This window comes from Ammodytes marinus (assembly GCF_949987685.1).
Source record: "Ammodytes marinus genome assembly, chromosome: 1".
NCBI lineage: Eukaryota > Metazoa > Chordata > Actinopteri > Uranoscopiformes > Ammodytidae > Ammodytes > Ammodytes marinus.
In genome coordinates, this window is record NC_137230.1 from 21,575,736 (window position 1) to 21,602,940 (window position 27,205).

General features: G+C 40.5%; 1 protein-coding gene across 1 annotated transcript in view; it reads right to left on the reverse strand.

Moving 5' to 3' along the window:
- Positions 1 to 10,580: 10,580 nt before the first annotated feature.
- Positions 10,581 to 27,205, reverse strand: part of acsf3 (acyl-CoA synthetase family member 3) — a 43,289-nt gene continuing 26,664 nt past the window's right edge. The window contains exons 7-9 of the mRNA XM_080026572.1: positions 16,640 to 16,774; positions 16,191 to 16,302; positions 10,581 to 13,464 (exon numbers count right to left, since the gene is read on the reverse strand). Of these exons, the coding sequence (XP_079882698.1) occupies positions 13,350 to 13,464; positions 16,191 to 16,302; positions 16,640 to 16,774 (362 nt within the window). The 3' untranslated portion in view covers positions 10,581 to 13,349. The remainder of the gene's footprint in view (positions 13,465 to 16,190; positions 16,303 to 16,639; positions 16,775 to 27,205) is intronic.

Genomic DNA, 27,205 nt, shown 5'->3' on the forward strand with positions numbered 1-27,205 from the left:
GACATAACACAGACAGACGTAAGTTTTAAAAGGTGCACACCAATTTATCAAATCACTAGTTTGAAGCTAAATAGTAGTTACTAAGAACCTAAGAAGGACTTTAAACACAAACTTAGTGATTTATGAATAGCTGGTGCAACCCAGTCCAGGCTCCCCTGTGCTCATCCCCTATTTCCCTCCACTGTTTGATTAAACAGTACTTTCCCCCCTGTTCCACCTCTTATCTGGGCTGTCGCTGCATGAAGGAGCTATCTGCTGCGTGACTGGCAGACTACTGCCTGCTGCCTCCGATAGCATTCCACTTTGGCTAGGTAAATAGGAACTTAACTGAACTGAGACTATTTAAACAGTCTAAATGTAAGGAGATTAAAACTGGCCAAACAGTGGCTGAGCCCAACGATGCACCGCTGACTGTGCTGGTTATTCACTGCTGCAAGAAAGAAGAGGAACACATTTCCACAAAGTCAAACAGAAAGACACAAGTATCAGAAACGCTCGGCAAAAAGACACACATAGCAAAGGGGACAAACAGAAGCATGCCTTTAGTTGTTATTGTTGCCTTGGTGCCCTCTGACCTACAAAATCACTGTCTGCATGCTCGCAAAATCATCACACACACACACACACACACACACACACACACACACACACACACACACACACACACACACACACACACACACACACACACACACACACACACACACACAAAAAAAACAGATACAAATGGCATGAGGCAAGCCAAAGCCGGATGGACCTCGGGACAAGTTTCCGCTTGGACACCCTCATATCCAAGCCGGTCTTGCTCTGCTCTGCTCTGCCTACAGGCCTTTCCAGACTGGCCAGTGGAGTGAGCGACCTACCCTGACTCTAACACTGTGTGGCAGGGGGACCTAGAGACAGATGTTCCCTGCCACTGGCATGGTGCAGACGAGGAGATGCTATCCCATGTGCTCACACAGTGTGTGTTTTCTATGAAGACAGAGGGCGAGAGAGACAGAGAGAGAAAGAGAGGAGCTGAACGCTTGAATGGCGACGTTGGGGAGAAAATAATGGAACAGCAGCAGTGGAAGGGTGGGTTGACGGTGTGGTTGGTGAGGGGGGCGTGGGGGGTGGGGGGGGGGGTGGTTGTAAAAGGAGAAATAAATCAAGTCAAAGCAATTTGTGGCAATGGCTGCTGCAGTGTCATTAGGAATCCCGTCACGCAGCAGCTCCTCTGAGCAGTCAGCAGACGCAGGTTGACAGCAGGCCAAAGAGGAATTTTAATTTTTCCTCCTATCTGTCTCACAGCTCTCACCTCAGATGCATTTCCTAACTACTGGTCCAACCCTGCCAAGACTATAGCTGCCCTTCAGAGTCATCCTAAACACTGCTGAGCCTACCAGGATTGAAGCCTGTTTCAATATCATAATAATTCACATAATACAAAAATAAAATAACATCGTTTTTTAAAAGATCAAATTTCCATTATAAAGTTTATAAAGTGTGAAAGCCAGAGACAGTTTGTCTTGTTTGCAGAGCAGCTTTTGGTAATAGGTAATTTTATTGATTAACTCACATGGTGACATTTAATATTACATAATTGTTTTTTTAAACCATAGTATTTGGAAAACAAAGCTGACTTATTTAATGGTTTTATGGTTAAGGTCTAGATTGATTATCTAGATGGTCTAGATGATCTACTCACCTAGTTATTAACTTCAAGTTTTTTTGCAGTATATTCTGATCTGATTAACTTGCATTTCACAGAAAATATAGTATATAGTGTATATGTAATTTCAAAAATCCAGAGCTGGCGTAATCTGGTAAAGAAGTGATGTAATTGATTTAATTTTAATTTCATATTCTCACTATTCCTCAGCCTGCCTCATCCACCTCTACTTCAGTATTCAAGATGATGAAGACATGATTGAGGTGAACATATTTGATCCACTACATTACAGATAACATTACATGGTGCATTTGACTTTTAAAAAACAAAATCAGTTATGGCGGATAGAGATAACAGCTCTGCTTGCAGCGTATACCAGTCACCATGATACAGATAAGCTATGGACATGTGTCTCTCACACACACACACACACACACAGAACCAACAGATCCAGATCAGTGTTATGCAGCACAAACGGAGAGTGTGGTAATAACACTGCCAGAGCAGAACAGGGCAGAATAATGCTGCACATTTTCCCTCTCAGCTGCCACTTTAATGAGCAGACAAAATGGCCACTGTTGAATAATTAATATGCGGGTCCATTAACAAGGCATTAGAATGCATTCTATCTCTTATTGATTTTTTCCTGTCTTTTTTCGTTTTTGTTGTAACTTTTACTCCATCCGTAGACCACTCTGTATCCAGCGCTGGTGAGAGTGAAATATGGCTGCTGCTGTTTAAATGTCAGCTTTGTAATTACACATGGAGCCACGCGCTGGGCAATCCCACGGCCTGAGGGCCTCTGATTTATGGTCAGACACTACACTGATGGCAACGGCGCAGACACATACAGACAAAATGCATCACACATAAAACATCTCTTTCACCACACACACACAACATTAACTCAGATAACACCTATTCCTATTAATCTAATAGAGAGTATATCCATTAGGTTAATGTCTTTTTCAAGTATTAACATCAAACACAATAGTGAGAAGAGTTTATCTTATTGATATTATTATTATAAATGCATTGTTTTTTTTCTTTCCCTTAAAGCTCCCATATTGTGCAAATGCACTTTTCCGATGTTTTTGTACATAATTATGGGTCTATGGTGTGCCTACAGACTGCCAAAGTATAAAAAAAGAAAGCTCTCTCTCTTTTTCTCACTCTCCCCTTTTCTGAAACCCTCCACCTCTCCACCCAATATACTCCAGTCAGAATTCTCCCGGTTTCTGACGTCAAAAACTGCAGTGTGCAGTCCACCCCCTATTTCTTATTGGTCCACGGCCCCGAGATCCTCTCGAAAAATATTCCTTTACCCCCATGTTGTTTGCTTGTTGCTAAGCGACAAGATGCCTGTAGTACGGCAAAACATGATGAATGTTGCATAATCCACTAATTTATCTTAACCACAGCAGCCTCGTTTTTAATAACACAACGGATAGGAAGCTACTTGTGCTTTTTTTCAAATAGTGAAACTGAAATAAATGTTTTTATTGGTATTTTTGCCTGACTAGTGTATTAGCTTTGGGACAAGCATTCAGCTTTTGCTCATAAAAACATATTTCTATTCCCCACACTAGTCTGGAAATACCTCGTTTTTAATAGGACAAAGGATTGGAAGGTATACTGAAGAAGTCTGACTTTAAAAGATAATTTTTTCACTGATTTTAGTGGTATTGTTAGCAGCTAGCTCCCGAGCTAGCTTCGCAGTAGCCACCATCTTTTGCAGCATTTTTATTGTGAACATACCGTTTCCATTAGCGTGTGGCTGTCAGTGCATCTGTATGAACATAGTCTTTCATGTAGACAAGGCTAGGTCATGTCAAACTGTTCAAAGTGCATTACTAGCACTAGACTTGATTCTTCTTATGGGTAGGCTAAACCTAACTGTGCTAACAGGCTATACGTCATCATTGTTTACAAACAGACAGAGGGCGAGGCCTATCTGGCTTCGCTTCCGGACAGGGGGCGGGTGGAGCTCAAAGATTGTATATTTACGAGGGGAGCTGCAGCTCTTTTTAAAAAATAGGCCATTGTGAGATTAGCTGAACATCAGCATAGTACAATAAATTATCTGAAAGTTTTTTTCAGCAAACAATTGAAGAAAAACGTATTAGGGACCACTAAGACCATATAATATGGTGTATAATAGAACCGAAAAGTGTATAATATGGGAGCTTTAAAGGTGAAGTAAGCGGTTTATTTATGTTAATATAAGTGTAAAATCGCACTTTATTCATACAGTGATCACTTACATAATGTGCGCGTTTCATAAAGCCGATCTCTCAGTCAGCTGCTTTGCATGTAATCGGCAAATAAACTTATTGTAGTATACCGAAATGTTTATCCAATCAGAAGAGAGAACGCTACAAACCGACACTCGTCTCACTCATATATAGTATATACTGTACACGCCATGGTCTCACTGCCGGTGCACGCCAGAGCAACAGATGGGTGAATGTGTATGCGCCTACAACGGCAGAGCAGGTGAAAATCCTTCCCAATGTCTGTTTTGATGGTTTTTATCATGTTTTATCACACTTATGGATCTGAGATGATGCTAGATAACTTGCTGCTTGAAGACAGCAGTGCATTAATGTGGTGACGTAGGGACGAGCGAGGGGACTGCTAACTGCAGCAACTGACAGGAAGTTAGCTGAAATAACCATTCCGCTTACAGCACCTTTAAATGTACACCTCAAAACTTGATAAGTCTTTCAATACTTTATATTCCATAAACTAATTGTTTCCAACAATTTCCTGGTGTTGAACTGTAGAAATATTGCATATGCCCGCATGCCATTACACTCCTTTAGTGCGTAAACTAACGAGTAATTGATTAGTTGATCAACAACAAATAATTGACGGAAATTCTGATAAACCATTTATTGTAAAACAATTATTTATCAAGCAAATGTTTCAAACCTTATTTGTATGACAGCTTCTCAAATGTGAGTTTTGTTCTGCCTTTATGTGTTATGTCATTGTACATTTACTATCCGTCGATGTTGGACAGTTGGTTGAACAATGTGAGGAAGTCAGCGTGGACTCTTAGGAAAATGTGATGGGCTCGTTTCTAAAATGTATGGACTAAACAATACATCGATACATCTAACAGTACTCAATGGCTCCATTGATTATGCAAACTATCATTGCAACATCAAACAACTCTTCTTTTGCCACTGAAGGAATTCCGAATTCCCTGGTGGCTCAGATGTATAACCTGGTCACCCCCCTGCCCCTATCCTCTACACACAGTGCTTTTTTGCTCAGCTATCTAACACACACACTAGTGGCATGTGGGACACCCTGGGTCAATACCGCCTCCCATACACACTCCGCCCATCCGTCAGATTCTGGGCACAGATACCTGCTGGGAAAACCAATCTATATCTGTGCGAATGAAGGAGAGGCAAATCCAGATCAATGTACAGATATTGATACACACAGCCATGCAAGGAGCCTACACTCCCTCTGAACTCATTCTGCCTTCGTGCTGAAAAGATTAGGAATCGAGATGAATTGCTGAGTAAGGTGTGTGTATGTGTAGATGACAAAAGAAACACTGTAACACACTGGCATATACTTCAGATAGAGAGAGGAGAAAGAGTAGAGAAGAGAGAAGGGAGTAGAGATACTGTACGTAGTATAGTCACACAGATTACCACCACAGAGCTTCAGTAATGGTATGAGGGGCGCACGTCAATAATAAATACCTCCCATTACAACCACGGTGGACTGCTGTACAGCACACAACACCTGCTGACTCCCTGATCTACCTCAAATTACACTGATGCTCTCACGCTGAGCTTCTGTGGACTGCAATACACACCGACTACTGCATCCAACACAGAGAAAAATGCTACACAGCCGCGAACAGATACATGCGTAAAAGAATCCCACTGAATTCATTTTCCAGCAGAGTACAGTGGTGGAATACCACAGTTTGATCCCCTCTGATGACTCCCTGTCAGGGTCTACATTCTTTTTAAGGTTCTCTCCACTCCATCCCTCCCTCCCTTCAAAGAGACGACGCTTGACATCCAGGTGTTTTATAGTATTTGTGGCTCTGATCATCCATCAAGCCGATCGATCACTCTCCCAGCAGCTTTTATTAATGATCTTGTCAGCCAGCCCGCTCTCGGGTGCAGCCGCTTGTCCAGAATGATAGATCATTAGCTAGTCTGCCTGCTATTTATTCTCTCATGACCTTGTCTCTCTCCATTGTCGAGTGGGGCCGAGTTATGAGAGCCAGAACATGATAATTCACTATTGATTTCTATCATTTTTTTTTTTCCCAAAAAAGTTTTAAATCTTTTGCTGTGTTGAACTGCAAAGACAGGCAGTGGCGGTGGACTAGATCATAGATAATATCTAACCAAAATAAGTCATAACACAATGTTATGAAAAAATCAGTAAAGGTAGAAGTTTTAGCAACAACATGTACTTTAAGTATCAAAAAAGTGTCGCTTTTTATTATCATATTAATATACCTTGGCGTATTAATATGTAAACAGTACATTGTTGTTGTAGAATATTATATACCGATTGGTAGTTAATCCATTATATGTGCATCAAATGTACTAAAATGATCATATGTTTTCTATGTCAAATCTATGAAAATAAACTATGGTGGTCAGATTACTGTAGTGGAGTGAAACGTACAATATCTCCCTCAGAGACATAGTGGTCTAAAAGTATAATTTAGCACTAAATGGTATAGCTTAAAGTTCTACTTAAGTACAGTAACTGAGTAAACTGAGTGGAATGTAGCAGCGTTTGGTCCATTTTGGGTATATGCTGAAAAAACGTAACTTGTCCTCATTTTCATTTGGGAAACATGCTGTGGAACATCACAGACAGTGAGACAAACATAATTAAGTGAAAGTAGTGAGGTACGGAAAGAAAAAAAGAGAGTGATGGAGAGAGAAAGAGGTAAAAAGGTCAACAGAGAAAAAGGGCAAAGAGAAAACAGAGAGCGAGTCAGCAGGAGTTTCACAGGAACGAAGCCCGAGGCTGGGCCAGTGAGGTGTAAGCAGCTTCAGAATAAACATGAGCTCCATGTAAACAACAACCTGCCACTACAAGCAACGGTTACGCACGCACTCAGACCTGCTGCTGGGGTTCTGGATTCACTGATGTGTGTTTGCATGTGCAGTATATACTCAGGCTCTCCCTGGGGCTCAAGAGCCTTGCCTGTCATCCTCCCATCACTCCTATACTCACTTACAACCACAAAGCCTGTCATGCTGATCAAGCAGCTACAGGCCCGGAGTCTTTTTGTGATTGTCAAAACTGTGCACATGCGAATATTTGACTGTATAATTGTCTGCTTTCGTGTTTGTGTCTGTGAAGTAAAGCAGAGCGGCAGCGTGTTTTTCCACGGCTCATTGCTTCAGCCTGACCTTACCATCAGCGCACAAAGAGAGGAGAGAGGGACTTCTTTCTTTTCCAGAATCATTCATGATGGACGGCTTTCAAGTTGACAGCAGAATGGCGGTCTGACTTCTGGGCAGTCAGAGTGACAGAGGATGAGTTTCAAAGTTCAATTGTATCTAGCCTGGCTCCGTCCGCTTACCTACTTCCGCCAAAATTCAATTTTCCCTTCAGTATTCAGTCTAGGACTGGGGTGTATTAGTGGGATCCTGCTCGTCCAGAGTTTTGGATGTCCAATCAGCGAACAGAGCGAGTGGCTGAGAACGATGACGTCGAAGTTGCGCTCCAGTTTCAGTTGAATGCTGCGTTCCTTTATACTCGGAACTCGGAAATGTCCGACTTGGTAGTTCCGACCTGTCTGTTTTCCAGTGCATCTGCTCGGGAAAGTATGGACGCTTAGAACCTTTCTCATCCAAATAACTAAACGTTAGGCTCTAGCTAGTTACCGTTGCTAGGTACCGGTAGATCCATAGACTACAATATGTAGTGAAGTCGGAAATGTCCGAGTTGTACAACTGGAACGCACCCTCAGAAGCCGGCTCATGACAAACGTCACGACCAAACATTATGCTATTGGTTGGCTGATCCAGAGTGGCACTGGGCAGATCCAATAGTTTTAAACTTCAACAGACACCCACCTCCAAGTGAGTGAACGTTTGCCAAATAGAGCAGTTCCAGACCTTCTGTACAAATGAAATGAAGTACAATGGTCTGGTAGCACCAGGATATATTGTATCACAAGTCCAAATGCAAACCCGGGAATCAACATGAGGACATTGCTACACTGTTGACCTCTCTGCACTGGGACGTTTAAATATTAGTTGTCACATATCAGGTGCGAAGACTTAAAACATACTGTGCATTTGGTGTTGCGGCCTCTAAACTTTGGATAATGTATTAGCCTACTTAATTACTTTGTTCCGTTCAATTAACATATCAACAAAAAACAAATAAAGCAACTTATCGCTTACACTTCCTTTCGCCTCCTTGCTTTTCTTAACTTTTTGCTCTTTCAAATGAATTTTTAAGAAATGATGTATGTCAATCTCACATTTGTTCAGTAAATATGAGCCAGGAATGATAGCTTCACAGGAAACAGTGGGAATCTATGAGATCAGAATCCTGCCTCAATTGAAACCTAAAAGAAAAAGTGTCAAAGGCTTGAAACTGTTTGTTTGAAAACTTGACATCTTGTAAAAAAGGGTTTGCAACATTGTTCATAGTCTGAAAGAAAATTCAAATCTCTGCAAAAATTATTTTGTATTTTATTTTTCCTTCTTTAAAATTTTCACCAACACATTTTCAAAGTTTCAATCTGGCACTGTTCTCCCAGTGTATTATTTTGTTTTCCGGTTTTGAAACCTTGAATATTTATTTTGAAAACCATGTAGGGTGTACATTCACACTATTGCAATGCATTTATTTCAGAACTGAGTGATCAGCATTTCTCAATTCAATTCTGCCCTATTGTGGTCAAAGTCTCCCTTCCTCACTGCCTGTCGGTCACCATCAGCCCTATGGCAAAGGATCACACTGTCGAGCATTTCTTTTCTGCAAATAGGTGTATGCTGGAATATAATTCTGAAAAGTGGGCGCAGAAAATGAATCACTGATTGAATGGATTGACATTCGATCAGTGTTCCGATGTAATGGACAACCTCTCTTTGAAATGTAATACCATTTCATTTCTCTGTTAGCTTGTGATGTCAGCTGGTGCCCTACTATAACATAATGGGGCCCATGGTCTGACAAGGGACCTGAATTAAACATCTTGCAGATTGGTTTACGTTAAAAGTGAACCTGTTACAAAGTAAAAAGACAACACAACAACATTTACTAAATGAATTGGTCCAGTTGTCTTTAACAACATGGCCCGCTTCTTTGAAAGCACCCTACCCAAACTCTCCATGTGTCTCTCGAACATATAAAACAACCTCACCGGTGTCCCTCATAACCCACCCTCCAAGACCCAGGGGCCCAATAAGCAGCCATCTGCAGACAACCTTTTCCACCACGCTCCAGCGAACACGGGCAGTGAGTGTTTCGAATTTGTGTGTGTGTGTGAGAGAGGGAGACAGAGGGTGGTGGATGTAGTTCAAGGGCACGAGTACTCCATCAAGCTCCCAGTCCAGGGAATATTATCCACCAGCTTCCCCCTCTCCCCTTTGTGTTGCACTGTAACCTGGTCCTGAGTGCCCCCCTCCTCAACACACTCACCTACAGAGGAGTGTATCTATTACCAGCACACCAGCTCTGTGCTCTTAAAGTTTAGGTCCCTATGCCCCTTCCTGGCCCATGGCCCTGGCCGGCTCCCAGCTCTGGCGTGGGTGGTTGGTGCTGGTGGAGGGGTACTGGGGGGGGGGGGGGGGATTTTGGGGCACAGAAGCTGTCCTCTGGTGCTCCTGCAGCCCTCTGCCTGTTCATCCATCCTAGCCTGCCAGCCCACAGATCGATAGCTCTGCTCTCTTAATCAGGTCTCTGGTGACTGTGGGTGGACGAGAGAGTGAGTTTGTGTGTGTGTGTGTGTGGACAGGAGGTTGTATTGACTGGGGGGGTTGCACTTGTGTTTCTTTCCATCTTCAATTCTCTGGCGGTTGATCACGACTGTTTATCTCAAGCGTATTTTAGTGCACTCCATGTCCAAATCCTTTTCATATCTTTTTTTAAAACTCAATGCTGACTTTTTTTTTTCTTTTCTTGTATCAACCTTCTCTAGCCAACTCTTGTCAAAGGCTCCCCTCTGAGCCCTATTCTTTTCATCTCTTCACTCACTCTCTTGCCTATTCTGGCAGCGTGCCAGGGCTCATTCAGAAGGAGACTCACAGTCATGTTGGTCCCGGCGCCAGCGCTATCTGTTATGGCTTGTGATGAAGACAGAAGAGACCAAGTGTACGGCAGAAATGGAGATGAGAAAAGATGAGAGGTGAGAAGAGCGAAAGGGCTTAGTCAGATTGAGTGTGGAGCATCCAGCTGTGGTGTTGTGCCTTGCTAGAGAATCAGCCTTCAGGCTCTCATCACACCTGTGTAACCACAGCTGCACAGACAGACAGACAGACAGACAGACAGACAGACAGACAGACAGACAGACAGACAGACAGACAGACAGACAGACAGACAGACAGACAGACAGACAGACAGACAGACAGACACACACACACACACACACACACACACACACACACACACACACGTTACTGCAATTTCAAGGTTCAGGAGAGAGTAGCAAACAAATAACTCACCCACAAAACACTTTTTCACTGAAGTTTTATTTAACCTTGTTATTTCCAGATAAACATTATCTGTTATTTCAAGTGCATCTGTGTAAGAACACAACTAATTGGCTAATATTAACAGTGTTTTCTCAATGATCACATTTTAAAGTACAGTATCTCCTGTTCTACCAAAACTTTCTTTCATATTCTGTTTGGGTGTAAAAAACCCTAATTATTGATTCTGGTTACACTACTCCCACCAAAATTGACAATTGACAACACCAATTTTCACCAATAAAACACAACCCATTAAACCAATAATACCCCTTTCACACCAAAAAGAACTAAGAGCCAACTCCGGGCTGGTACTGGGGCCAGTGCAAAACTGGTTACAGCCTTATACCAGTTATGAACCGGTTGGTTTCACACCGACCAGAGCCAGCCATGGAGCCGGCTGTAAACGACTGTGTACGTCGCCCGACGTCGCTGCTCTCGTGGCTAACGCTAAAGCTATTATAATTACACGTGTTGCCTCTCGCTTTGCTTTGTTAACCAAACAGGACCCATTCAGCATATTTTCGCCGGCCAATTTGATCGCTACGTTCGGTAATTATGTTGTATTTACGTCTCGCAGTGGCAGTGTTTTTAAATATGGCGGGTATGAGGTTTGAGTTGGTCTGGTTGGTCAGGATAATCCCTCCCCCGGCCGCTGGCGCAGGCAGTTCTCATTTCTAGCTCAGCTCAATCCTGGGGTTGGGATTGAACCGGTTTTTACAGCCCAGAGCTGGCGGTATGAAACCAAAAAACTGGCTCTAGCTCGGAACTAGCTCAGAACTAACTCCGATTTTTTGGCGGTGTGAAAGGGGCATGTGTTTGAGTTTGTTTTATTTAAACAGTTGAACATCCTTTTCAACAGACTAAATTAGCTGTTCCCATTTCATTAAGGCAGATTGAACAGTGTTCCAAAGTTCTGCTGGGTGCAGTCACTTCATTTAAGGATATTGACTTGTAATTAACAACCACATGTTTTCTTCCCACTTTTATAATTCACACAAAAGTGTATACAGTATGTACTATATATCAATACTTATGGTACACTGTGTTTGCAGATAGTAGACAAGAAATCAACAAACTGAAGAAAAAAAAACACTTTAGTTTTGCAAGAGCTTCATCACTACCATCTGTGATTTATTCAGGTGTTCAGCTGTGAGTAGCTCCATCATTTCATTTGTACATAACACTGTGGTGCAACAGTGTCCACAAGGAGCACACTCACAAAATTAAGTGTTTTCAGTCTGGATTCTGCCTGTTCTTGAGCATACTTTCCTTTGCCATGTTCCCTTGTGCAAACATACTACATACTCTGAAGTTGCTTAGAATTAGTGAGTAGTATGGAACTGGCACACGGCTACTATTGCAAACCCTACAAAAGTGGGTCACATTAAGTTGCATATCAATTAACAGTACATTGCACATTTTTAAACTTGTTTTAACTGCCCCAACTAGGTTGGTTAGTTGAACTTTTTACTGATATTTCTATTTCCACTTCAGATCATATTTAGGGATGGGGATCGTTAATATTTATTGATATCGATACCTTTATCGATACGCCTTATCGATCCGGGTCTTTATCGATACCACTATCGATACTTTTCTATTATTATTATTATATATTTTGAAGAAAATATTATTTTTGGTTTTAAAAAATCAAGTGTATACTATCTATGAAAAAAATATATAAATGTTCGCACTTGTTGGTTAATGTATTGTCTACTGTCACTTTATCATGTTTTAGTGATTAAGAAAATATTTCGGAAATAAATAATTGTATTTTAAATTAAATTAAATTTCTAATAAATATTGGCATCAGTAGTTTAAATATATATTTTAAAATGATGAGAGCACTAATACAACTGTATTACTCATGTTTCCCGCCAAAAACTCAATTTCCCATTCCTTTACGTTACACTTGAACGCATCATGATAACCTAATAGTCGTTTTACTGAGCCATCCTGAACACATCATCACGCAGCACGTCTGAAAACTTTGTTTACTTTTTAAGCTAACTAGCTTGTATGCTGCCGATTACAACACGGATTTCACAATTGGATTACTATTTTTAACTGACGGGACAACAAGCTACACAGTCTGTGTGTGTGCGTTTCCGGCTGGTACTTTGTGGATGATGAAGACGGGCCCGTCTGTGGTGCGGCGGCAGCAGCAGGAGGAGGAGGAGACAGAGTCTTTTCAATCCGGAGACAGTCGAAGGTAGGCCTACTGCATTTGGCCTTTATTTGATGCACAATGCTGATGTGCTTGGCCATTGAGGTTGTGTTCCCCCCTTTACAAGAAATGATTTTGCAACATAAGTTGCGTTTCGCTTCTGCTTTATCTTCGAGCTTGGTAAAATAAAGCCAAACCATAGACCTTTTCGCCCGTTCAGCCATCCTCGCGAGCAAAGTTAACTGCCAGACTTCACTTGTTTTACTTTTAATACCTGTTTGCATATCATTCATAAACATTGGCGGACATGCAGCAGTGATTGGTTTGATTTGATTTAAATACCGTGACGCGACTCGAGGGACACACAATTGCGTTACAGGACCTACGGGAGAAAAAAAACGACGAGACTCGATAGTGGTATCGATAAGCCCAAACGTTATTGTTTTTCGGGTTTTGAAAAAAGTGGAACCGGGTCCTTGATAGAACCGGGTTTCGATCCCCATCCCTAATCATATTTACCCACGATAAAACAATTGCTAATTTGCCTCTTACACAGTAACTGATAAACAAAGCGTGCCACAATTTGCAATCAATAATCATAATTACCTTTGTAGCATTGTTTGTAGATGTGATTAGCTTACCTCGAAGGTTAAGACATTTACCATTATTATCCATTGCTTTGTGTTTCCCTTTGTACACTTGTCTGTTAGGTAAGTATGATGTAAGGAGCAGATGGAGACAATCGGGACGTGACAGACACACTGCAGTTCTCTAACCAGGAACCTGTTTGTTTACATACATTATCCACGTGGTCCAATTATGGAAAGAAATGTCGCAGGAGGTCCTTCTTGTTGACCTTGCCCATCTGATTCCTTGGCATCTCCTCCACCAGCACCAGGCCTGTGGGGATGGTGTAGGGCGCCATGTGCTCTCTGCAATAAACACTGTATTTTAATAGACTGCAGACAATTTACTGCAGCAAGGCGGATAAACACAGGCTTAACTCAGACAGGCATGCACAAGGACACAACAAGGCGCACAACACCGATCAATGTGCGCACGTGGATGGGAATATGCACACACACACAAACACAAGCACAAAAAAACAGAACAACAAAAAAGGGAAAACAATTGCAGACAAAAGGCTAGCCCTGTGGCAGAGTAGTCGATAAGGAAAGAAATGTCCTTCATACACTCTGCAGCTCTCCTCTCTAATATCCACAATTCGCCTTCCAGACACAGACAATTCCCTTCGTACAAAAACAATATAATCATTGTGAGATAAAAAGAAAAAAACAATAATGAAAGGAAAAACAGAAGGCTGGGATAATTAAAAGTGTTTGATTTTTTTCTGTTTCGCGTGCATGGTTGTTACGTCAAGTCTTGAAGCCTGGAGCTTTTCTATTATCTTATAACCTAGTTAGTTTGTTTTTTTGTTTGTGACGGAGTGTGTGCGAGTGAGAATAATGACTCATACTGCTGCCATCAAACACTACTTTCAGCAGATCTTTCCATCTCTCCCTTTCTCTGAGTCTGTGAGTATATGTGAGTACATACGCTGTCTCTGTAATGGGGTTTGCTTGTGTCACCAATTTCTCTGGGGCAGTGTGTTTGTGTGCACATGGTGCGTGTGTGTTCAAGGCAGTGTGGGATGCAGAGGTTGTGATAGAGATTCAGACTGACAGCTGAAGCTGGGGCACTGAAGAGTGAGCATCCATCTACTTGTTTATGTCTCATTTTATCTCCCTCTCTCTCCCCTACACCCTGGCCTCAGCAGTGGGCTGTGTGTGCTGGCAGTGTCTGTCTGCTGGCAGCACCCCTGGCTGCAAACACTGTGTCTGTGTGTGTGTGTGTATGTGTGTGTGTGTGTGTGTGTGTGCACTAGCGTGTGTTAACCTAGGTCACAGGCAGCAGTAGTAATCCACCATACTAGACCAGCAGGCCACCGCAGATCTAACACCCCCGCACCATATGGAGCGCACAGCCCTGACACACACACACACACACACACACACACACACACACACACACACACACACACACACACACACACACACACACACACACACACACACACACACACACACACACACACACACACACACACAAAATGCACTCTCACCAAATTTGTGGGTGTGAATAAATGATAGTAGCGGGAAGTAAAAATAGTGTAAAAGAAAAAAACAGATGGGAAAATGAATACAAAAGTGAACAATTGAGTAAGATATGTGGAGAAAAATAGGAGGAAATAAAAATGCTTCGTAGGAGTGGTAGTAGCAGTGATGGTGTCTTCAGTCACTCCAAAGCCACCAACTTTCTGCGGCTGTCAACATTAACTCTACTGAATTTTAGTAAGGGGAGGGGGAAAAACACTGTTAGCAGGTAACACAAAGCCCTCCGTAACAATCATTTGATCCCTTCCTCTTACGTCTTCCTCTTTTTCATCTCCTGTCTTTCTTTCAGCTCCCCTCATTAGTTCATCTCTGGTCTATCTTCCTCTGGCATCCTCCCTTCCTATTGATCTGAGGAGTTCAGGGACGGCCGCTGGGGATACTTAGTGCTGAACTGCTCGGAGAGCTGCAGAGTCTGCACTAGCAGCCTTTTTTATTTGTTTACCACAGGACTGAAAAAGAGCTGTGGAAAATGTTTTCTTGAATCTTGATAATATTTAACCAAGAAAGGATCAGCACTCCTGTGAAACAATGGGATATGGAGCTTCTTTTGAGTTTATTTTAATATGAATTGAGAATGGTGGATTGGTTGTCACTAATTCTGCTCACAGTCTCCACTGATTGGACAGGTTGGTTCAGCTGCCACCACAAGTTCATAGTGACATGAGAATTTTTTCACAGCGACCATCAATTTATCCTCCCATCTTAACAAATGCAAGTAAACAGCCTCTTAGAAAGTAATAATAAATTCTAATTTAGGGAATTTAGTGCTTTAATAGACATGGGCCTGCATCTATTCTTGTAGCACCGCGATCCATCTGAGCAAAATGATTCATGTTGGTTTAAAACCCTATGTTTGCAAGCATCTTACATACTTAAGTGCCTGTGAGCAAGAAAAACATGAGCCCTATAAATAACTACTCATCTTTTGGGCGACCGTGGCTCAGGTGGTAGAGAGGGTTGGCCAATGATCCAAGGGTTGGCGGTTCGATCCCTGCCACCTGTGTCATGGTTGTTGTGTTCTTGGGCAAGACACTTCACCCACCTTGCCTGGTGTGAATGTGTATGGTGTGAATGTGTATGACTGCTGTATGTTTGAGGTGGTGGTCGGAGGGGCCGTAGGCGCTGAATGGCAGCCACGCTTCCGTCAGGCTGCCCCAGGGCAGCTGTGGCTACTATCGTAGTTTACCACTACCAGTATGACTACGTGTGAATGAATGGAACCTGGAACCCTGTAAAGCGCTTTGAGTGCCTTGAAAAACAGTATATAAATCCAATCCATTATTATTATTTAATTTTTTTATCCCTGTAGCCTGTCCTCCACAGAGGGAAAAAATGATAACAATCCTATCAAGGGCAGCTAATAATCGATCTTTAAACTGTGGCATGACTTAAGCATAATTTGCAAAAGCAAGTACACAAACTTCATGTTGAGAGCCAACTAACAGGCAAAAGGAAAGATTATTTGGCTGATTAAGTGTCAGTACCTTGCCCATATCTTCAAGTCAGACAGGTACATACTCTGCCCCTTCTTCAGCTGCACCACTGCAGTGACTTTCTGACCCCAGGTAGCATCCGGAGCCCCAATCACAGCCACATCTGAAACATTTTAAAAACGCACAAAGAAGACAGATTGTTGAGGTTCCACTGGTAAAAGTTTATCATTCTGATTTTCATGTTCAATTAGATGGTGTTAACATGCACATTAGATGAAAATTGTAGACTCCTTTAAAAAAAAGGTCTATTCATTTTAAGAGACAGTGAAGGACAGTGTCTGTATGTTTAGGATAAGTGACCTCTTATACATGCGAACGCCTTCAAATTCCTTGACATCTGAACCCAATTGTCACTTCATTTGACATCAGATTTGCAACAGAACAGAGCCAAAACAATTGCAAATGCATCTCTGTCCTTTCGACGTGTCCAGCGTTCTTACCGATGATGTCCGGATGAGCCAGCAGGTGCCGCTCCACCTCAAGAGCACTGATTTTGTAGCCACCGCTCTTGATGATGTCAACGCTGGTGCGGCCCATGATCCAAAACACACCATCTTTATAAGCTGCTGTGTCTCCTGAAAGCACACGTCCATACAAGGAGAGAAGCAGTGCAAGTGATGTAACAAAGTGCCATTGTGTCAGTGAGGCTTTACCTAGACACAATATTGCTTCATTCCTTTCATTCCTTTTTGGTCCTCACTAGGACCAAAAAAGTGGATCACATTACCCCAGCTCTGAGGTCTTTACACTGGCTTCCTGTCACTCAAAGAATTGATTTCAAAATACTGATGTTGGTTTATAAAGCACTAAATGGTTTAGGGCCAAAATACATTACTGATATGCTGATACGTTATGAACCGTCCAGAGCCCTTAGGTCGTCTGGGACAGGTCTACTTACAGTCCCTATAGAGTTAGGACTAAACAAGGAGAAGCAGCTTTTAGTTATTATGCACCAAAAATCTGGAACAAACTCCCAGAAAACTTGAGGTCTGCTACAACTCTCAGTTCTTTTAAATCGAGTCTGAAGACTTTTTTGTTTCCATTTTAACCTGCAATTTTTATTTTATTTGCTTCTTTTATTAGCTTTTAAATGTTTTATAATGTGTCTCCATTTTAACCTGCAATTTTTATTTTATTTGCTTCTTTTATTCGCGTTTAAATGTTTTATAATGTGTTTTATGTATTATAATCTTGCCCCTGTAAAGCACTTTGAGTGGCCTTGTGTCTGAATTGTGCTATATAAATAAACTTGCCTTGCCTTGCCTTGCCTTTAGGCTAATAGCTAACATCAGCATGCTAACATGTTTCCCAATGGCAATGGGATAAGGTTCCTGTTGGTGAGTGGTGACGATATACAGTGCTGCTTTAAAGTATGTGAACCCCTTGAGCCTTTTGGAATTGTATTACGTTTAGCTATTATTAATTCATTTTGATCAATACCAGTATTTTTTATATGAAATAACATGTCTGTTTATCAATTCCACATTTTTCTTTTCCAGAAATCAATTGTAAAAACTAATAAAACACATGATTTGCCAACTTTTGTATGTGCAAAAGTTTGTGAACCCTGAAAGGTAAACACAATTGGGTGGGCCAAATTGAGTGATTAAATGGAACCAATGTAATGAGAGATCTTTAGGGAAGACATTGGGCGGCACTAGATACAACAGAGATCAAACCAGGTCAATTTAGGCTCACCAAAGTGAATCCATACAGGCCAGACGTGCCAAGAGAAAAGAAAATCTCAGAATATCTCAGGAATAGAGTTGTGATGTTGCAAATTTGTCTAGGGACAGCTATAATTGAATTTAAAAAAAGTTTGAGCTCCATCGGTCCACCATGAAGCAAATCATCTACAAATGGAGAGCTCTAAGAGTGTCTGAACATCTGCCTAGTAGTGGCCTTCCTTCAAAAATATCCACAAAAACAAAAGAAAAGTGATCTTTCAGTTGAAAGCCAACCCAAACATTACATCTAGTGATTTGCAGAACTCTCTTACTGCCTCTGGGACAGATGTGCATGGTTCCACAATAAGAAGAACACTCAGTCAACATGGCATTCATGGGAGGGTTACTGAAGAAGCCTCTGCTCTCAAAAAATAACAAAACTGCCTGTCACAGCTTTTCCAGAGATCACCTGGAGATACCTGAAGTCCTCTGGAAGTCTATTCTATTCTCAAAATTGGTCATAACTGTTAACAGAATTTAATTTGCCTTATGATTGTATAATATTTTAATGCACAATACATGCTTTCTGCCTGTTGAACTTTGTCCCAGTAACTTAAAGAACTCCAAAAGTGTTTTGCTAAGACAAACTTGTTGTTTAGCCTTGAAGAAGAAAACTGCCTAATAAGATTTTGGCACATACAGAGGTATGACGCATTCATGTGCACAGTGGTTGAGGAGAAATGACTCCCATATTCTGTTATCAGACATTGTATTAAGAATAACACCTGTGCTGAGATGATTTTCTGGGAATATCTCTCTCATTAAAAACATTTCTGCTTTCGCCAGCAAAACAAGGGCTGGACACACAAACCGAGTGTATACGCCTACACAGGAATCGGACATATAACCTCTGCTATTTCTGTTCAATCTTTGTATTCAACCATGTACCAACCCAGATACATTGTTGATTCCCTTGTATGCTGTTTGCAAGTAAACTTCACCTGCTTTTGAAGAAGCCTGACTCAGTTCTCTTTATTACAAACACTTGGTTTTTAAATAATTCTAGTAACAATAACCAAAACCCCCATGTTTGGGCGAAAACGCAACTCTGCCTACCACCAAAAGAACCTTCTCCCAAATGAAGAATGGTGGTTGCAAATGGTCTGATCACTTTTCTTATGGCGCTTGTGGATATTTTTGAAGAAAGTCCACTTCTAGGCAGATGTTTAGTCACTCTTAAAGCTCTCCATTTGTAGATGATTTGCCTCATGGTGAATCGATGGACCTCAAACTTCTTTTAAATTCATTACAGACATAGCTGTCCCCAGACAAATATGCAACGTTACAACTCTCTTCTTTAGAGCCTCTGATATGTTATTTCCTCTTGGCATGTCTGAACTGTACGGGTTCACTTTGGTGGGCCTAAACTGACCTGGTTTTATTTAGTGCCACCCAATTTCTTCCCTAAAGATCTCTCATTATATTGGTCCATTTCATCACCTGATTGTGTTTTTACTGCTCGATTAAAGCAATGCAGCTCAGGGTTCACAAACTTTTGCACATACAAAAGTTGGCAAATATATTTTTTTATTTAAAGCCACCACGAGTAAGTTTCTTGTCTAGCACTGAAGGAAGGCGGTCGCATTTCTCTTCCCTCCCGTCCCTTATCTATCCTGCTCTGCTCTCTGTCCTGTGTTGTCTCTGTCGATCCTGAGCCTCTCTGTACATCTTCCTCTGAAAACCTAAATTATGGATCTGATCAACTGGGGTCTCTCTGCAATTGACCAAACTTTCTCAACGAGAAAAGGTGGCAAAGGAGATGCCGCTTGTCCTGATGGAACCTTTACTGTTGGATACACCTGGAACGGGTGGAGTGGCTGGAACCAGATGTGTCTAGCAATACTATCCATTGAGGACGCCGAAGATATCTACACTATTGGGCTTCAGGTATCAGGAACCCTGATTGGAGTTGGCGGATTCCTGATTTACCGCAACGGTAATAAGGCGTTGGCAGCTAATCAGGCCATAGCTAAGCTGCCCGTATTTGTCTCCCATGTTTGTTACTGTCACTGAATGTCTCTTGGTGGGGTATAACTGTAAACTGCATTTCGTTGTTTTGGTACAATGACAAATAAATCATCTTGAATCTTGATCTAAGCCCCTTTCGACAAAAGCGGTAGTATTTTTACGACGCCTGCTGTCGCAAAGCTGTTTTCTAGCTCGTGCCAGGCGTGCGAGTGTGAACTGAGAAGGGTGCAATAGAGTGCATGTCCGTGTGTTGAAAGTGTGAGGGCACTGACTCTTTTCGGCTCCGTGAGAGTGGTTTTGACACTGCATCAACTAATGCCAGTCAGTACCACACACACCTTTCACGGAGCTGAAAGATTACGTGTCCTCACAGAAAGCGAATGAACGAGAGAGGGCAGTTATTATGGATCACGATGAGGTAATGTGTTTGTGTTGTTGATGTAAATAATGACTATTTCAGATAATGGTTATCTGATGATGGTGAAGCAAAGCAAACTTTGTGTTAGTACCAACCGCTCATTCATTTAGGAGTAAACACTGCAGTCTAGTTCGCTCCCGTGAAATTGTATACACGTTGCTTGGCAACGCCCTCGTCCCGCCCGTAGCCTATATCACTCTCCCTTTTAGCTTTTCTTCATTGCATTCTCTTTTTTTTCTTTGATGGTTCAGCCCCGTTATCAGTCATTATGACGACAAATAACTGTCTCAAACAAGGCTCCCGCTCCCCTTCCCTCACCTGGAGGGATAGGCTTCTCAAATCGCGTTGCTGCGCCACACTGAAATCTGCGACCAATACGGACATGTGACCATAGAGCCTGAACGAGCGAACCGAAAATCGGACTGGGTGTACGACCAGACCAAACGCAGTAATAAAAACTGTATAAAAACGTCTTTCTTTGCAATGATGGTCTCGTTTACTGTTAAAGGTAATTTATGATTATCAGAGGAAACATGAGGCTGTTTAAAAGATATTTAAATGTTACTCGTAGCTGCTTTAAGTCTTTTGACAACACAATTGATATCCGGAAGATTTTTTTTTTTAAAATTATAAATACACTCCTGTTATTAAATATAAAAAATGCTGGTATTGATAAAAATTTAATAATAATGTTTAAACTAAATAAAATTCCAAAAAGGTTCAAGGGGTTCACATACTTTTAAGCAGCACTGTATGTAAGGTCAGGGAATCACCATAAGGATGATTTATGAGGTCATTCATTAGTCATAGGATTCATGTTCTGGGCATCATAGATATCTGCACCAATTGGACTGTTAATCTGTCTAATAGTTGTTGAAGCATTTTAGTTCCAAAGTGTTGGACCAAGCAAACCAACCGATTGCTATCCCTCAAGCCATGCAGCGAGCATGGCTAAAAAATAAGTGAAGATCTGGCAAAAAAAAAACAAAAAAACAGTACAGCATGAAAAGTCTGTACATGAATTGTTTATTGTTTTTAGTTGTCACATTGATGGTGCATAATCAGCAGCTTATTAGCATGTTCCCTTAATTTTTAATTATCTTTCATTATGTGAAGGATTTTCTGAACCTGTGTTTGAGAAGAAAACTGCTCAATTTACTATATTTGCTCTCAATTGTTTCTTACAGCAGAAAAAAACAAGAACAACTTTTGGGTGTGTGGGGGAAAAATCTGGGTGAACATCAATTGAACTGCACAAAAGAAGAGCATATATGGGTGATATTGATATCACCTTCATGACTAGATTCAAGGAATGTAGGGCAAGTAAACTTGGTCCAGTGTGTGTGTGTGTGTGTGTGTGTGTGTGTGTGTGTGTGTGTGTGTGTGTGTGTGTGTGTGTGTGTGTTTGTGTGAGCAGACGTGTGTTTGAGTGTAGCGGATGAATGAGTGTTTAAGATCCCCCTGCATCATCCTCCAGACACACAGACGCACACATAGGTGTCTGGGGGGACAGGTGTGAGGGGGGATGGGTACAGTATGTGGGATGAGGGGCTCAGCTGGGCCTGGGGATGACGAGCAGTGTAAATGGGTCAGTATGGATGAGTGGAGAGAGACGGAGGAGGGGGGAGAAAAATGGACAGAGGAGGGAAGGAGCGGGGAGGAGCAAAAGACGGAACAGGATGGTGTCCTTTTGGATTATTACAGGTGGTGCGTCCACAGCTGGGACCTCGGCAGGAATGGATGTGTGTGTGTGTGTGTGTGTGTGTGTGAGAGTGTGTGAGTGTGACACTGTGTTGAGGTCAAGCCGATGCTGTAGTTAAGGCTGGATGGTTGAATATGGGTGGTGGACTGAGAGGTCAGCAAAGGTCATGGCTAGGGGCAGCTGCAGACACTGAGGACAATTTATCTACACTCGCTGGAAAATGGGGGGGGGGGAGTGGGGGGTTAAATGATGATCAGTTTTTAATGCAAATTGTGATACTTAAATCGAGTCAGACCAATGTGCGGGAAGATTGACAGAAATGATAGATTTTGGTTAAATGAATATACAAAAAACAATGTTAATGTTAATAATTGCAATATCAGAAACCTGGATCAACCCTGAAAAGGGGGTGGACTTTGATCTAGATGGCTATGAACTGAACTACAGAAGCAGAGAGAACAAGACTGGAGGAGGTGTGGCTCTGTATGTGGATATAAACCTTAATTGCAAGGTGGTTGATGAAATGACAACTGCAATCGGAAATGAATTAGAATGTCTAACTGTGGAAATCTGCATGGAAAATAAGAAGAATGTGATTGTTAGTTGTTTTTATAGAGCACCGGGTTCTGATATTGACATATTCAAGGAAAGGATGGAAAAAATGTACACATTGTCAAAGCAAAAGGTCATATTTATCTGTGGGGATTTTAATATAGATCTTCTTAATCCCAATAATCACAAACCAACTGATGACTTTATCAATACAATGTACAGTCTGTGTCTCTATCCAACAATCACCAGACCAAGCAGGATCACATCTCACTGTGCCACATTGATAGACAACATATTTACAAACGTTATAGACAATAATACAATAAGTGGATTAATGATCAATGACATCAGTGACCATCTGCCAGTATTTCTTGTGTACAATAACAACTACAAGAGGGAAAAAAGGGAAAAACGGGAGAGTACATTCAAGTACAGAAGAGTACGGACAGAAGAGGCAATAAACACTTTAAAAAATGAATTATTAAATCAAAATTGGGAACCATTATATAAAGAAGAAAATATTGATAAAGGTTATGAAATATTCTTGGGGATATTTAAATTGTTGTATGATAAATATTGCCCAATAAAAGAAATTAAAATTAAATTAAAATATTCAGATAGTCCATGGATAACTAAGGGATTACAAAATGCCTGCAAAAAGAAAAATACACTATATAAAGAATTTATAAAGCTTAGAACCAAAGATGCTGAACATAAATATAAGAAATATAAAAATAAACTAACTAACATTATGAGAATTAGTAAGAAAGAATATTATAGAAAATTAATAGATAATAATAAAAACAATATTAAAGGTCTATGGAAGATACTGAATAATGTTATTGGAAATGGTTCTAGACAAGTTAATTATCCGCATGAGTTTATTGAAAATGATATGACTATTGATAATATGGATGATGCAGTAAATGGCTTCAACCAATATTTTGTAAATGTTGGACCAATACTGGCTGAAAAAATACCTGTTCCTGTGAGATCTGATGACAGGATTAATGATTTCATAGACATTAATCCAAAATCAATGTTTCTAACAGCAGTGGAAGAGAGTGAAATTATAGAGATTGTCAATAAATGCAAAAATAAAACTTCTACTGACTATAGTGACATTGATATGAGAATAGTCAAAGAGGTAATTCACGGAATTTCGAAGCCATTAACGCACATCTGTAATTTATCATTTAAAACTGGTAAATTCCCAAGAAAAATTGCAAAAGTCATACCGCTGTACAAAACTGGAGACAAACACCACTTCACAAACTACAGGCCTATTTCACTGCTTCCTCAATTCTCAAAAATCTTAGAAAAAGTATTTGCTGCTAGACTTAATAAATTCATCAATAAACACAATTTACTAACTGACAGCCAATACGGATTCAGACCCAACCGATCCACTTCATTAGCAGTCATTGAGCTAATTGAAAAGATTACAAATTCCCTGGACCAAAAGAAATATGCAGCTGGTGTTTTTATTGATCTCAAAAAAGCATTTGATACCATAAATCATGATATATTAATTAATAAATTAGAACGGTATGGTATCAGGGGGGTTGTATTAAACTGGCTGAGGAGCTATCTACAGAACAGGCAACAGTTTGTGAAGATGGGTGAATACGTGTCAGCTTGTTTGGACATTGCTTGTGGGGTCCCCCAGGGGTCAGTGTTAGGGCCAATTCTTTTTATTCTCTACATAAATGACATGTGTAAAACATCAAATATTTTACAATTTGTGTTATTTGCAGATGACACAAATATTTTTTGTAGGGGAGAGGACTTGCAGCAGCTTCTGGAGTCAATTACATCTGAAATGAGCAAATTAAAAAGGTGGTTTGACAATAATAAATTATCATTGAATTTAAGCAAAACTAAAATCATGTTGTTTGGAAATTGTAATTTAAATAGTGATGTAAATGTCAAGATAGATGGTGTTAATATTGAAAGAGTGTATGTAAATAAATTCCTGGGTGTGACAATAGACCACAAGCTATGCTGGAAACCTCACATAAAACATGTTAAATCTAAACTGTCACGAAGCATCTCAGTCCTGGGTAAAGCAAAGCATATATTGGATCACAAATCATTGCATATTCTTTACTGCTCAATGATCTTACCTTATTTAAATTACTGTGTGGAGGTCTGGGGGACCACTTACAAAAGCTCACTGCAACCACTAGTCACACTTCAAAAACGAGCCATAAGAATAATCAATAAAGCTGGATATTATGATCACACCAACCTCCTCTTTTTACATTCCCGTATCATAAAGTTCAATGACCTGGTTGAATATCAAGTTGCACAAATCATGTTCAAAGCTAGAAATAAACTGTTACCAGGTAACATACAAAAACTTTTCTTTGACCGAGAGGGGGGTTACAATTTGAGGCAACAGTTAAACTTTAAGACACTGGCGGTACGCACGACTTTAAAATGTCATTGCATCTCAATTGGGGGTGTGAAACTGTGGAATGGGATGAGCACGGAGCTAAAGCAATGTCCAAACATGATCCAGTTTAAAAAAAGGTTCAAAGCAATGATTTTCCGAAGGTACAGGGATGAGGGTGTGAATTAAGAAGGTAATTATAATTATATGGATATATATACTGATTGTATAGATATGTATGTAGATATGGATATATTGATTGTTTATAAACATAAATATAGATATATGCATTGTATAAATATATAAAATATTACAAATGTATAGTATATTAAGTTGTATGTAAATGGCAAATATAGTATCGCCAATAGTACAGAGAATATATGGATAAGAGAAGCGAATATAATTATTATTTTTATTTTATTTTATTTTATTTTTATTTTTTTATTTAATAAATATTTTTATTTTTTATTTTTTTAAGGAAAGGGGTAGGATTAAATAAGTGTATACTTCTTCCTGCTCCTTTTCTGGCATATCTCAACAACACAGATAATTTGTTTGTTTTTTTTGTGAAAACATAATTTTTGTTTATTGTATTTCCATGCTTTTAATTTTGTTTTGTATGTGGATATGTCTGAAATAAACTAAATCAAAAATCAAAATCAAAATGTGAAATACATGTATATTAGAATCATTAAAAGGACTCTTGTTTGGTTGGAAGTTATTAAATATATATATTTTGTTTTTGTATGATAAGCTATTCATCTTGTTGCAGAAAAGTAAGAAGTTCCTCCAGGTTAGGCGGTGCATGCGTGCAGACACTACAGCAGCCCAAGATCTACATCTGAAATATGGAATACATTAAAGAAAACAACTGACCCGGAATCAACATAATACGCCTTTTTAAAATAGGGAAAATATTTTGATCATTTAATCTTATTTGTTCTTTACTTTAACCCTGTGTACTGTACATCATCTTACGTTTGTATCAATTTTTTTCAGCCTCTCGTGCTATTGTCAGCCAAACACACACAACTATGCTTTAGTCCCATCCTTGCCCTCCATTTTCCTCACTACCTCTGGAGGGTCTCTCATCACGTCCCCTGTTTCCTTCTCTCCACCTATCTTCCCGTTTCTTCTTCCCCCGTCTTGCCTCTCTGCTTCAGCATCAATAGAGGGCCCATCTGTTCCCATACATCACGCACTTCATTTCAGTTTATTAGCTGGGATAAATCATAAATATTTCATTATACATCACGGGCGGCTGTCGCCTGCACACCGACAATTTATCACTGCTGCCCTCTCTGCCGGCTTGCCACAGCGGCTATAAGCTTTCCAGTCTATTAAACAAGATTGATACAGTGTGTAAATTTAGATATTGGGAATTTCTTCACAGACCACTGCTCCGCACTGATAGGCCATGGGTAAAAGGGGAGGAGAGGGAGGATGGAGGGAGTAGGAGGGAGGGAGCAGAGGAGGGGAGTAAAGGATCTTGGTTGGGTGTTAACACCAATAACAGGGTAGTTTCCCCTTATTCTACTTCTCTGCCAAACGAGAGGGGAAAAGAACATAACGTGTAGGAGTAGCTCTCTCTCGTCTTATGCAAATAGATAGGGGGAAAAGTCGTTTACACGCACATTGATAAGTTGTCAGTGTGGCCTGCGTGTGCGTGCCAAAACAGATAAGAAAGTGCCAAAAAATGTATCCATTTGACTGCAAACGTGTAAGTGTAGTAGTAGGGGAGAGTGGGGTGAGTTGTGCCAGTGGGAAAGTTGTGCCACCTCTTGTTTCTAGAAAACCATAGAAGAAATTGAAAATGTGACCACATATTTAAGAAGAGCCATCCATTTGGCTCATCCTGTAAATAAGGGAGAAACATGGAATAAAATATAAGCACATTTAAGCAAAAAAAACAGTGTTTTGCCTTTCAAAGCAAAATTTCCATGATCAAGGTTTTTTGATTATTGTGTCTGAACAATTATAGACACGTTTGAAAACATTTGACACGTTTTAGTGCTTTAGTATGCTACACTTTGTGTCTATATAGTTAGCACAAAGGCCTGGGCCAAAGGGCCTGGGGTGAGTTATAAGTAAGTAAGTAAGTAAAATGTATTTATAAAAGCACATTTATAACAGTTTGCACTGTCCAAAGTGCTGTACATAGTGCATTCAGTAGGTAAAAAATTAAGGTAAAATAACAATAACAAAAATAAAAGACATAACGCCCAGACATCCACATATAAACAA